The following is a 14,429-nucleotide window of genomic DNA, read 5'->3' as shown; positions in this document are numbered from 1 at the left end:
GCAGGCACCATTGATTCCTTCACCGATTACCGACCAACACCCTAAGAGTTCCAGAGTCCGCCTATTACAAATAGCCCGAGAAACAGATATTTTATTGTGGCAAAGAGGATTGTGGATCGGAGACACTATTTGCGTATTAAATCAATACAATCGAGTATGGCAAGGTTCTGCTTGGATAACCTATGCAAGTCAGTACTAGTCAGTCTGAAGTATTGTCAAGAAGCGATATTGAGGTTTTTATTAGCTACCTTTCACGTGAAACTGTATTGTCGCCATAGTATGAAGCTTGGAATTGGAAACGAACGTGCAACTGTACAGACTATCAGCATTTTATAGAATCTTTTTGGATACCTCAACTTATTCGTGGTGTTTGAGTTAAAATAAGAAACAAACATGCACTAGTACTAAATAATCGGATAATATTGGGACAAAGATCTGAGAATAAAATTTGGTTTGTGTACATTTGCTATTGAATGACAATAAAGCTTAATTAGAACAAATACGGAATACATGGCAGGAGCTTAAGTGACATTCTTCTCGGAAGTTAGCTTGTTGATATGAATTAAAAGCTATATCCGTTATTTAATTTATTATGACGGAGGATCTAGAATGTTTTTATCGCCGTCACAAATTCTTTATACTCATCAATATGATCCGGAAATTCGAATGTCAACAGAGCAAACCTTTTCGGAACTTATGAAGAATTCTATACACGGATCGGTGTTTCCAAAACTTCAGGTTGTCAAAAAGGACGGTTACTATTTCACACTGAACGATGCAAAACTTCAGGTGTACAGACACTTGGAGAAGCTTGGTAAATGTGGAAGTGTCGAGGTGGATAGGGTGGCGCTTAAAGAAGTACCAGAAGGAATCAGACAGCTCATGAAAGCCCCCGAAAAAGTCAAACGGCGTAGAAGTAAGTATGTTGTCGTTTTTTTTTAAATATTCCTCTAATGTTTACAAGTGTTAAAATCAGCACAGAAACAAAAAGAGGGAAAACACGTTATTCTATTGTTTGAAAGATTAAAGACAAAACCTTATATTAAATCTACAAAAGTTTGATCAGTACAACCAAACAAAAGATTTTGCGACATCCGCCGTCAAAAATAGAATTTGAAAGGTAAAAGTATTTTTCCAATAATGTTAATAATTGTTCCAAGTAGGCAGTCGTAAAAAGGTTAGCTACATTAGATAAATTTTCCTTAAATTGTTTGTTCACTTTTTGATCGATTTTGTTTTAAATTTGATTGCATTGAACACGTATATGTATTTTCGGATTCTTCAATGAGTAAGGAAGCAAATGGCAAGTCAAGTTATTCATGAGTGTGGAGTCCCTTGATTTATATAAAATAATACAAAGACAAAAACATGCGAATTTTGTATTTTTTGTGTTTTCGTTTTGTTTCATCGGACATTGGAAATAGTAGTTCTTGTGTCCAAGATATACTCGTATATAGGTGAAATTCCTTTGGATGTAGCAATTTAAGCCCAACCAGATTTATGAGCAGATAAGCAACATGGTTACTTAGACAACAACTGCTTCAAATCAATATTTACACATGTTTGCTATATTTACCCCGTACCAGCAGCAATGACTGCTTGTTTATCCTTAAAAAAGCAAAAGAGAAGCAACACATTTATTCTATGGCAAAAGTATGGTCATATGGCCTCGAGCAGACAGTGTAAGCCCATAAACAAGAAGAGACGAAGAATATTTTTTGTCATTACTTATTTCCTGTACAGCAGAATGAAGTGGCAGTATCAGAAAACAGAACATTTTGGATATAATTATATAAAACCTATCCAAAAACAAAGTGTACACACTCCCTGACTGATCCTGCCACATTTTGCTTTGATAGAGCAAAGACGAAATAAAATATCTTTTTCCTTTTCTAAAATTCATGATTTTGAGTTTATGTAACATAAATACAGTACCCACTACATCAACACAACACATACATAACCCCTGCTGATATACCCTGATATCGGTTTCATTTTACTGTATACCAATTTTCATTGCATCGTTTGCATTGTGTTAAATCAATTTTTATTTCCGTATCAAGTCTAGCCTTTCATTTATTCTATTATTAGTGTGCCTGCATGATGCAAGTGGCTAGTAATAACAGTATATTTTAAGGAAATATCAGAGTAATTAAATTGATTATGACTTTTCATTCAGTTTTCAATTTAATTTAAATTTTTCCATTTTAAGTATCACAAAATACAGCTTTCTGGCGATATTTGCAATAAAAATATGTTATAGATATATGAATACGGATACCATTGCTACCATTACAATTTCAATTATGAAATCGGGAAAGTCAACACCACTTGATAATTATATAAACAAGTTGTTGTTTTTTCAGTCCTATATTCAAACAATAATTCTTTAGCCTGGTCGCTATTTTTTCTATGGCATGGAACTGCAAAGAGGAAAACAAGAGCAAAGTAAAACCTACCCAGATCGAACCACATACGTTAGAAAGACCACATTGGCATTTGTAACTATTGATACACGTTATATGCATGTACACTTATTTGTCATTAAGACCATTAAAACATGCTGAGTTTACTATGTCGTTCCTTGATTTATAAAAAAAACAACAGCAATAATTTTTGTTACATATAACAACCTGAAACAAATCCCTTCATAGCACATAATACATTTTGAAGATACTTGTAATTTGGCATTTTCCGCAGACAACCACGACGCGTTGAGCTCATACGTTGTGTCTTTAGTTCAACTTAGTTTGAACACTTATCTTAAGCCTCTAACCAGTGAACACATTTATTTTTATTACGCACAATCAACAGGAACAAACGACAACAAATTAACCAGGAAATATCGCTTAAAATGTTCTGCCGATGTTATTTCTGAGTTCTGTGAAACACCGCTTTGTTCCCGCTCGATAGCTAATCTAAGAAAAACCGTAATGAATGACCGTTCATTTTGTTATTCCTGGAAATTACTTTGAAATAAAAGAAACTCTGCGGACGGCAAATCGATCTTAGTTCCGTTTCCTACAAGTCAAAGTCATCTTTCTCATTCCTTTTGACATCTCCACAGTTTTATAACCAGGATATCAATCAGTTTTACCTGTGTGTGTGTGTGTATGTGTGTGTTTAATATATATTCTACTGCCATTATACTGTAGTACAGTTATACAGTAGTATAGTTAACTACAGAGATAAAGCCCTCTAGTCAAATATTTAAAAAAAATCCCTGCTTAGACAAATAGCTTATGCTGATCATATGCTGAAACAGAGACGAACAACGTACAAATTATATTTATTTTATGTTATCAAAGGTAGTACACAAATACATTGTAATGTTTTTTTGAAAACAGATTGATATGTAATTAAAAAGAGCACATTATCAATTTGAGGGCCACTATTTTATTATTTGCGATCACAGCCTGTTCCGTCTGCGTTTGTTTCCGCTGTAAATTGTGTTTGTTTCATGTTCCAATCAAACGAGTTTATAAAAAAAATGAAGTGTTTTCAAGCGTTTCATCTGATTAAAATGGTAAATTACTCAAGTAAATACCAGAAACGAGGAACATTTGCTTTGAGGGAATTTGAAAGAAAAATGTATGTACACATCATTCTAAATATCTCATTAAATGCACACTGCAACACATTACAGTCTCCAATGCTCGCCCGCATAATCAGTCGGATTTGGAGCCCTAGTTGAAGTATATAGCTCCAATGTGATAAGTCAGTATTGTGATTTTTGAAATAGGGAACATGTCAGAAGCGTTAATACTTCTGAAGTCGCATACCCATATGCGTATCAATTTCCCTTTTCTAAACATTACAAAGATACATTGTATTCGCGTGGTGTGGATTTCAGTCAATCTTTTAAATGCGTACGAAAGATACATCTTGACATGAGATATTACACTCAAATGCCGCGTAAGGAAATAATACCTTCGTCACGATACCAGGCTTATTGACGCCAAGTTCCCTTTGTTGCTCAACACCTTTTTCCTGTGTGATAATTGATCATATATATATATATATGTGTATATCTTTATCTGTACCGATCTCCTCGCGTATCAGCTGCTGCTAATGGAAAAAAGCGTTATGAAGGCAATAGCTGAATATTTCATTGCGTTTCTAGTAGAATTTTACGGTATCATAACACATTTAATGAAGGCTATGTGCACTAAAGGTTAATCATCTCATATTTTGAGCTCAAATTAATTGAATTTGAATAAAGGTAGCACCGATTCATTGGATGATTAAGACACATTAATCAACACCATAAATAGACTTTCTTACCTTTTCTTCAAATGCTTATTATTAATCGAATATAATTATTGTAAAAATAATAAGATTCTGAAAAAGTCTAACCAGCTTTTGATAAAGTAGTTTTCGTAATTTCAGGTTTATGCGTAACGACGCAGCTAATTAACTTGATTCTTTATTTCCAACATGCTTTACATCTCGATTAAAAAGGGCAATTAGTTGGTGAGGCAAGGGCTTGCTCTAAATGCAAATGAGTAGGATGGCAACAAATTAAACATCTAGCAATAATTTGCATAAAACGAATCTTCATATATTTAAATACTTTACTTAATTAACATTATTTTTCAAATTAATTTAATTCGATCTTTCAAATGCTCCATCGGGATCTCAGCTTATGCAATCATTTTTTCTGGTAAACACACACAAACTTGTAATTGCAATATCAAGGAAAGGGTTTTAGAGACATGAGTTAAACGTAGGGTTTTTGGAACGATTTTGCATAATAAGTCGATACCGAAAGGTGTACCATCAAACTACACTCAGTCTGCCACATGATATAAAAAGGATATTGTCAATATATTCCTAACATAAAGTGGTTCGTAAGAAAGTTGATTTACTAGTAACTATTTCCTATTAGCCAGGTATGATATTTGACGTATGTAATATGTCTTATAGTGTAACAAAACGGTAGACATTCTACACGAACGTTTTTTAAGTCCTCTATTCAATATGATAAAAGATGTTTTTGAAGAGAGAAACATTGCGAATACTAGACTGCTACGCACATTTTAGACTCGAAAGGCGGACATATATTTTGGACTGTTTACTTAATATGTTTGTTGTTTCTTAGACTTCCATAGTTAAGATATATTAGGTAAATCCAGAAGAGTGTAGAATTAGTACGTAATTTATATATATAAATCTATCAACAAACAGTTAGGTGTGATATTAAAACATCATGTGATGACCAATAATAGTGAAGCGGACGCGTCTTAAAAGTACAAAATAAAACAATACTTAATGTAATAAAACAGTTCCTATGTTATCAATCTTCACGCTTGGAACACCGTCAAGTAATAAGATATATCAGCTTTGCGGCCTGTCAACCATGGATATCTTATTCTCGTCTGTGGTCAATCTCAGTAAAGAATATTGCATTCGTTTAGACTAAGCTTTACATCTTGTCAATTTTAGGCGACAAGATAAAATTCGTTTCTCATTTAGTATATATTGCCTGTCTGCAGAAAAAAGTAAACGGACCGTACTTTTGCCAATTTGAGCAATTAAAACACTGTCACATTTTTTGGCAATAATGCTGTTCGCAAATCAACACCTTTCAATTGTAAAATTAATGAATTACGTCACTACTTGATTTTAGTCAGGTATTTGTAACTTAGTTGCAATCAGATGAGAAAGAATAAAATTTTACCTTTATCATGTTGTAAGCATGTTATTGTCATTGTATACATAGAAAAAATGTCGCAATGACGTTTCTTGATTGTTTAATCAGTTTAATTATCTCATATAGTTGTTGTTGTCACACTATTACAAAAATCAGGGATTTTTTAATAAAACTCACACATATCCATAAAAGCATTTTGCTTTCAATAATATCAATATGTCATTTAATCACATTTAGAAGTTACTCATTGCAAAATGCCTTAAATTAAAATATGTATCCCTTGTGTTTGTTTGTTATAAGCAATATGGTAATCACACTATTTTCCCTACAGTATAGCAGTTTGTCTTTAGAACAGTTGCCAGTATGAGGACAGGTTTACTTGCTGTGCCTGATCAAGTGATACAGTGAAAGCTTTATAAATATTCACAACTTTGGATTTTTTTCGAACGAATACCCCTGTATTAGTGTCACTCATATGACAACCTTCATAGACAAATAAAAAACGAGAATCCTCTTTAGTGGCTTCCATTTATTAAAGCTTAATACTTACACCTCAACTTCCATTCCTTATATGAACTGCTTTTTGGCAATTGAGAATATTTTCTGATGAACGCAAAATATTCCGATAAATGCTGATCGGGAAACTGAATATCGTTGATCTTGTTATTGTTTGCATTGTGCCACCAGGCTATGATAACTAAAATCCACAAGTTGGAAAGTGTTAATTTATGATATTTAAGATGCATTGTTGCAATTAGTATTTCAATTTTATGTTTAAATGTGATTTAAATATTTTTTTCGCGTTATTGTGACGTAATATGATAAAACTGTTTTCGGTTACGGTTGGATCGATCTAAATAAAGCATGGATCAGAGATAATTACTGTAAGGTTTTCTTCTATGAAATTAAATAATTTATTAACAAATTCTGGAAAGAAATAATGAACAATTGGTGTATATTTAAATAATGCAGTGCATGATTTATGTCTATAAACTGTTTGACTGGTTCAAGTACGCGTGGAGTCCTTATGCATTAACCAGACGTGCTGCGCTCATGACCCGATTATGTCATCAATCACGCAATGCATTCCTTAAATGACCATAGCTGATAAACAATTAACAAGCAGCTTGTTGAAATGCTCCATATCAGAGGCATCCAGTAATAAATCCAGCAGTTCTAGGATGCAATAACACTCAATGATTTATTCCAACATAGATTGCGGAAGAGAAATATAACACAAAGGTATATTCATATGATCTGTCACGAATCGTCATATAATATACAACTTTATTTATCTTGTTCGGGAAATGTGATATAAGCGAGCCTTTGTGGCGATCGTAATAACTTTTTTCTGGACGAAAGTCGGATTCTTTTTATCACAGTAATATAAATGAGAATGAAAATGTATTATTTTCATATGTTAAATGTATATTAGATGCAAAAAGTTATCTTAATTATATACCAACACGTTTGCAACGATATAAATATCAGTATGTATGGCATTTGGGGTAATTTTTGTCCTATTGGCCAATATTAAATATTAAATCGAAATTCAAACATCAGTTTCAGTATTTGTTTTGATAATATACTGTCTAAATATATATTATCATCACATATCCAAAACGAGAGGGAGGTAGATTCCATAATTACCAGAGAAGAACGCCAATGTACATTTGTTTGAGTTTCCATGCTACTGTTAAATCCGACTCACATTGTTCTGCTTTCTGGTCCTATATTCGGAGAGATACGTAAGAAACATTGTACAACATTAAACCGGCCAATCATTTACTTTCAATATCAGCAAGTAATTAACAATGTTGACAGGCATTTTTGAACAGAAATTGATTAACTTAAATTGCGTACACTAAAAAACATATTAAGCGATATTATATAATATGTTAGGAAGTACATAATACCTACTAGTTCAATGTTCAATGCCGTTTTTTCATATTAAGCATTTCATTTCTATAATATAATGTTTTACATAGAGGCTTTGTTTTTGTTTTAGTTTTAAAACGCAATACATTTCACTGAGTGGGCACCAAAAAAGTATATTTTTCGAATGGCGTAGCCATGATTGTACTATTGTATTGGTGTTTGCATTATTTTTCATTTTAACGCATCATTTAGTTGACCCTTTATGACCTTTCGCACTAACAACTTATCAATTTAGGCGATATAACGTATATGTATACACCAGCCTATAATCTTCTTCATTATACAGGTAAAGAACAATTAAATTGTTCGAATATATTTATGGTATGTTCTTTCATCACTTTTGTATATTTACATTCCAGACGTGATGTCAAAAACAAAAGATGGCGGAAAATATACCAGTGTCTCCTCATCTTCCGCAATAGATATTCCCGATGAAGACTTACTTGTGCTGGCCTCGTGTGATGACGCCAGTGATGGTGACGAGAAAAATTCCAGTGAAGAGAGTTCTGATATAGAAGACACAGATTCTGACTCTTCAGGTACAAATTAACAATTATTAAGAATCGCGTTATGCATTGTCAAAAGTAATGGCAATCTTTAAATGAAAAAACACTTTTTATTTTTTTATTTTAAAACTCTATTACAGCTGAGCAAACGATTAAATGAACAATAGTAAAAAATACTTCAAAGCAGACACAATTAAATTAGTTGGTCATCCTTGATAATCATAATTACCGGTTTTAATAAGCACAAAGACAAGCAAGTAAAACACCGAATATAAACAACATTATAAATGTTGTTATTGTTACCGATTATTTTTTAAGTTGTGTCACGCATGCGTTCCCCTTACCCTGGTCTTTATGAGGACGTCAGACGTAGATGAACAATATTCATAGGAAATACATTATGAAGAGTTGATTCGTGATTATTGAGATGTCTTGTCCTTCATAACAATACATAGAGTGATGCGTCTGCGATCCTTTGCAGCGATATATCTGGTCAATAATAAAAGTAATGGACAAAAACTGTAAATAACAATAAGTTGCAGCTTATATGAATTATTTTATGATGTTTGCCTAAGAGAAATTCATGTCAAATCAGTTAAAGGCAGGTTTATAACATGTTATCAAACTCGATTTTTATAGCAGCCCTCGCTGTCCTGGCTAGCGAATTTGTTTATATTTCCAAATGAGGAAATAAATGGCAGAATGAACAAGAACTCTTGAAAATGTTTTATTAACCTACGACCGGATAAGAACACAACAGATGATTATTTTGTTCTTAATCTGCTTTGTCCACAAAATGCAACAAATAACAAAATAAACAAGCAATTAACCTGACATAACAAGAAAAACATGTATTTATAAGAAGTTTCATGAAATAAATATCTCAAGTAAGTAATTATTGAATTTGAAACCCAAGAATAAAGAATAATGTCTAAATTCCAAAAGTTCATTAATAATCTTCACATATCTCGGTTACGTTGTTGTCCACATGATAAAATTCACATGAATATTGAACACACTATATGAGATATATTTATATCCAGCATTATTTAAAAAAAACTTCCCTAAACAGGTTAAAATGTAGTCTTTTGTTTTTAAGTATCTTAATTTAATTATTGTCCTATATCATTTAACCATTATATTTTCATTTGTTAATTGTATGTGCTAGGTAAACGAATGATTTGTTCATCATTATTCAATTTTTTTTAAAAGTTATGTATAACATCAAGAGAGCCACAACATGTGTCTAATTTGAAAGGTGTTGCAAAGGTTTTCGTTGGAAAATAATTAGTATTGCCTTGGCTCGCACTATGGTACATTCTCTCAAAAAGAAACCAAATGATGCAATAAATGATTTGTAAGGTTGGAAGTATTTGAATTAAGAGCTTGCAATTTGATTTACGTATAGATATTTTAAAACCTGGCTTGTACAGGATCTTGAAAAAGGTTCAATTATTGAGAAGCGAATAGCGATAATTGTGAGCACATATTTGATTTTTCCAAAAACGCATAATTTTATAACTTTGATAATTGGTATAAGATTCATTTCACGGCCGTCTTCCATAATGCAACAATGCTTTAAAATTAAACCTTGCCTAGATATGACCATTTTTTATGTTGGTTCGACTTAAGATGTTTCTTAAGATGCAGTCATAGAGTTCATAGGATTGGTAACCGGTTTTGAAGTGCATAGTCATCCAAAAAAAATATCTGCATTATTTTTCAATTTGCTGCCGATAAATTGTGAAAAGGTTATGCAAAATGCTTTTTCCCCAATGTTTCTGATTCACACTTAAAATATTATTCCAGAGAAATATTTCGTGTCATATAACATAAACTTCCTTGTAAAGATATCAAATTATGCCCTTTTGGGATTACTTGCATCCAAAGACCTTTGTTGGCATTGTAATGTCAATACAATTCAAATAAATATTCAGATGGGTAACAGACATCAAATGAAAGATTAAAATACAAAGAAGCCTGGACTGAATGAAGTTCTTTCTGTTTTATCATATTTACCACTATAAAAAGCATTAAGGGTTTTCCACAGTGCAAAAGTGGGTGGGAAAGTCAAATATTCAAACGTTTCAAAATATCAGGTTTTATTTCGTTTGGAAGAACGATCTTTTTGGGAGAAAAACATACATTCTTGGTGAAACGTTTTTGGGTAATAAGGAGTTGAACAAATTGAAAAGTTTTCGACATTAATCAACATAATCAACAATGTCTTCAGAGTTCTTGATGATAAGAAAATTATTAAAAAAATAATGGAAAATAGTGGCTGAAATTCGTGGTTACAAAAATGCAAATATCTTTTTTTTAATAGCTGCAATCACAACACAGCCTATAGACATCATTGATTGGGTAGTTCCGATAATTTTGCCTATAAACTTATTATTTTGTATTGAGACATTCCCGAGAAAACGTTAATGCTGTTTAATATGAAATCTAATCAAATCTTCTTTCGTAAATATTGTTTATATCCTAATTGCAGATTCACAAAAACGTCCTTCATACGACGTCTGCATTGTTGCCGGCCTTTTTAAGTTAATAAGTTATATTTCTTTTAAACATGACACGTTATGTCTTCGAAATACTATATGAATCGTTCATATCGAAAATATACATACGCAAAGTTAAGTGGGAATAATTCAATCGTTTCATACGGACACAAAACAAGATATACATAGAGGCATTACGTGCTTCGCCCAGAATATAGTTATCTAGATGTTTAATTGAGAAATTAAGTTATTCAAAAATCCATCAAGTTGAAAATCACTTAAGCGGTTGGTTAGAGTATGGCTTGTTTAATTACAGTCAATCGACAGCCCCAACCAATTCGAAACTGCTGTAAATATGATATGCATGGAAATCGTAGAGCACTCCTTCGGAAGATAATTATTCTATCCTATATGTGATTTCATTTTTCATTAACTATATTCAAGATTGGAGTGATGAAGACGTCTCGGACACGGACATACAGACAGACGAAGATGAAAGGTCAAGGTTGCAACCACAGGATTACTCCGCGGCAAACAACGACGAAAACGAAAGCTTCATTTGACAAATATTTACTTTACCGAAAGACATATTATATAATTGTAAATATATTTCAAATGTGTTCATTTATTCAAACAATGTCAATTGATGACTGAATTCAAACAAAAATGTATTTTTTTAATTATTCTACTTATTTAATAAACATGCATAGCTCGTTTTATTTTAATATATTCCCTTGAATAACGTTCATTTTTTAACAACCATAACGACTAAAGCAGCACAATTCTAAAGATTAAAAAGTTTTAAGTTTAATCAAGGAAATTGCTCGCAGATATTTGTAAAATGTGAGGTCAATTTCGAAGCTATGAATGCAGTATTTAATGATCTTTGAGCATTAGATAAATATATGTTCCTTTTTAGTTACAACTTCATTTGAACAAATTTGTGATATTTTTTTTTTCATTTGTATTCATGACGTTTAGGCCGTTAGTTTAGAATGCGTAAAACCTCAATTTATATTAGCTAAATGAGTAAACATGTGTTTGTATTGATAAAATAATGAGCATTTAAATTTCAAGTCCTGTATCTAGTTAAGGTTAACATAATTAGATGTACCAGTCATAATTTGATGTTTTGAAAAATTGATTTGTCTTGTATGAGTGCATTTTATTAAATGCAACAATTAATGCTTATACATTCTAATACCAGGTCATATTTTACGAAGCCAACGCCTTAATAAAATACATGAAAAGGAGAGCACAAAAGGTTTTTTAACATGACATAACCTTTGCCTTAACAATCCTGACACTCATTTTAACTCAGCCAACAAGAACTTTATTACAGGAAAATGTTATACTTACTTAACATTCATAAGCCATACACACATTCTAATTGGGGAACGAGAACTCTATAGCACAGGAACAATTGATACCAAGGCAATGAAGTGACATACATTGTACTTCTGTTTAAGATCGCCATGGAATATAAAGTGGAAATACATATGCACACACATTTGTTTAAGATATTCCTTGTAAGTTTGGATTAGTCACAGACATTCATGTCTCGGAACAAATCATTTGTAACAGTCAGAAGTGACACAAGAAAGGTGCGACAACACATTCATTTATATTTCTGTTTCTAATTCAGGGGGCCCATAAAGGCTGCAATTGTTCTTTCGCTAAGCTTACTACTTGCTTCGAATTACGTACAAGCAACAGAAATTCATAACAACCAATTAACCAGAAAATCCCGCTGAAAACTTATTGCCAGTGTTTTTTCCCCGAATGAGTTCTGTATTACCATACTTTGCTCTATCTCGGAAATAAATCCCTGAATAACGTAATGAATGGCCATCCATTGTCTTATTACTAGAAATAAAACAAACTGTGTGGACGGCAAATCGATGCTAGTTCGGTTTCCCTACAAGTCGTGGCCATCATTCTCATCTATTCGAAATTTTCCTTATTTTTTAACCAGAAAAAACAAGGGGCATTTCTTGTGTTTTGTCAGAGCATTTTTTAACATGAAACAATATTACCACCAAGTTACAAGGTGCATTTAGTAAATGTTATATCAATATTAAGTCTGATGAAAATGTTTCAATGTTTACATATAAGGAACGGTTATCATGTTTGTATCCATAATAATCCTTAACATATAAATATGGACATGGTGTCTCAAAAAACAAACATTGGATACATAACGATGCATTTCGATAGATCATTTTGACTCATTTGTTTCTGAACTTTCGATTGTTACAATGCTTACACACTCGATTCTTTTATATCAGCTCCTTTGCTTATAACTGTTTATATTGTGTTTTATTTAAATTGCAAAAGACAACGACATTTATTTTATGATTTCTAGAGATTTATAGAGTTTCATCAGTGAAATGATATTTTGATAGTTTTCTCTGTTTTGAAATAATAGCCGGCTCTCAATTTCAAATTAAACGTTATCGCAAAATTTCTGAAATGACGTTACGTTCGAATACAATTTGTCGCCCTTTTCTAAAAATCTACAATAAAAGATCATATTATATCCTCTTTAGGCATATAATATCTGAAGTAATTATTGGATATGGTACCTCTCCATCCGAGGGAATTGAAGTTAACCCCTTATATGTTCATGTAGGTGAAAAGGCATCACTAAAGCTAATGGTCGACTTTAAGTACGATAGCTTTTGTGGAATAAGGCATGATTTCTTTTTAGTTTTTTAAAGCATACCACAGTTTTTAGAGAAAATATGAAGAATGAAGTATTAAAGAAAGTTGTAAGGTTGCAAAATAATTCACCTCGTAAACACTAAAAATATATTGATTTCCGTGCTCAACCGGTGAAATATATTAAAGCTGTTCTCTAGCTCCCAAATAAGATTTACAACAAATGATACATTTGACTGAATATACCAAAAAGGGTAAATAAATGTCGAAAACAATGGTTATTTTGAAGGATACCGAGACTTATTTGAAGGAAAGGTGCAGACAACACGGTTTTTCGACCTTATGAGACGATATCAGATCGCACTAAATCTTTTAGCACCCACCAATCATTTAATATTCTTGTTTTCAGTAATATTTTCTATAATTGCATTTTGTAGTAAGAAGTTAAAGGTTTATCACTCAAAATGTGTGTTTGTTATACGTGTGTATGTATTGATTTTGAATGAGAGTATCACTTAAAGATGCACTATAACTCCCAATTAAGATTTAACACAGTTAATACAATTGTTTTAATATACCCAAAGGATGAACAAATGTCGAAAACAATGGTTCTTATGAAGGATATCGGGTTTAATTTTAAAAATAATGTGCAGAAAACACGGTATTTCTATCTTACCATAGAAAATCGCAGTTTATCTTTTAGCATTCGCCAATCATTTAATATGTTTGCGTTTTAAGCTATTAAATACACCATTATATTATTGTTAATAGTAATTAATATTTTCCATAAATGCATTAGTTAGTAAGTAGTTAAGGGTGTATCACTCACAATTTATGTTTATTTTACATTTGTATGTTTTTATTTTGAACCAGAGTGAAAAAAAAAATAATCCTTTATATATTTTACCCCTCTCAATCAAATGAATAAAACAAACTGTATCAATATAATTACAATTTTAATAATACAAATGAAATCTGCTTAATACATAAATTCTTAAAAGTAGGAAAAACGATTTTAGCTCGGGACTTAATAAAATAAATAAAAACAAAGATGAGGAACAAAAACGTTTCCCTTTAAGCAAACGGTCATATAACGTATGCCTACGTAATTTCTAAATGTCACATAAACACACTACAGCACATTACATACATCCCCCAATATGCCCTTAT

At 31.9% G+C, this 14,429-nt stretch overlaps 1 protein-coding gene across 1 annotated transcript; it reads left to right on the top strand.

Annotated features, from left to right (window-relative positions):
• The first annotated feature begins 222 nt into the window (after nt 1-222).
• Nucleotides 223-11,179, top strand: LOC128243614 (uncharacterized). The gene is made up of 3 exons (XM_052961490.1): nt 223-916; nt 7,951-8,130; nt 11,043-11,179. The coding sequence occupies exons 1-3, from the start codon at nt 610-612 to the stop codon at nt 11,159-11,161; spliced, it is 606 nt and encodes a 201-aa protein (XP_052817450.1). The 5' UTR covers nt 223-609; the 3' UTR covers nt 11,162-11,179.
• Nucleotides 11,180-14,429: the final 3,250 nt, after the last annotated feature.

Source organism: Mya arenaria, chromosome 2, assembly GCF_026914265.1.
Source record: "Mya arenaria isolate MELC-2E11 chromosome 2, ASM2691426v1".
NCBI lineage: Eukaryota > Metazoa > Mollusca > Bivalvia > Myida > Myidae > Mya > Mya arenaria.
Note: the sequence above shows the minus strand (reverse complement) of the source record. Positions and strands in the feature narration are given on the sequence as shown.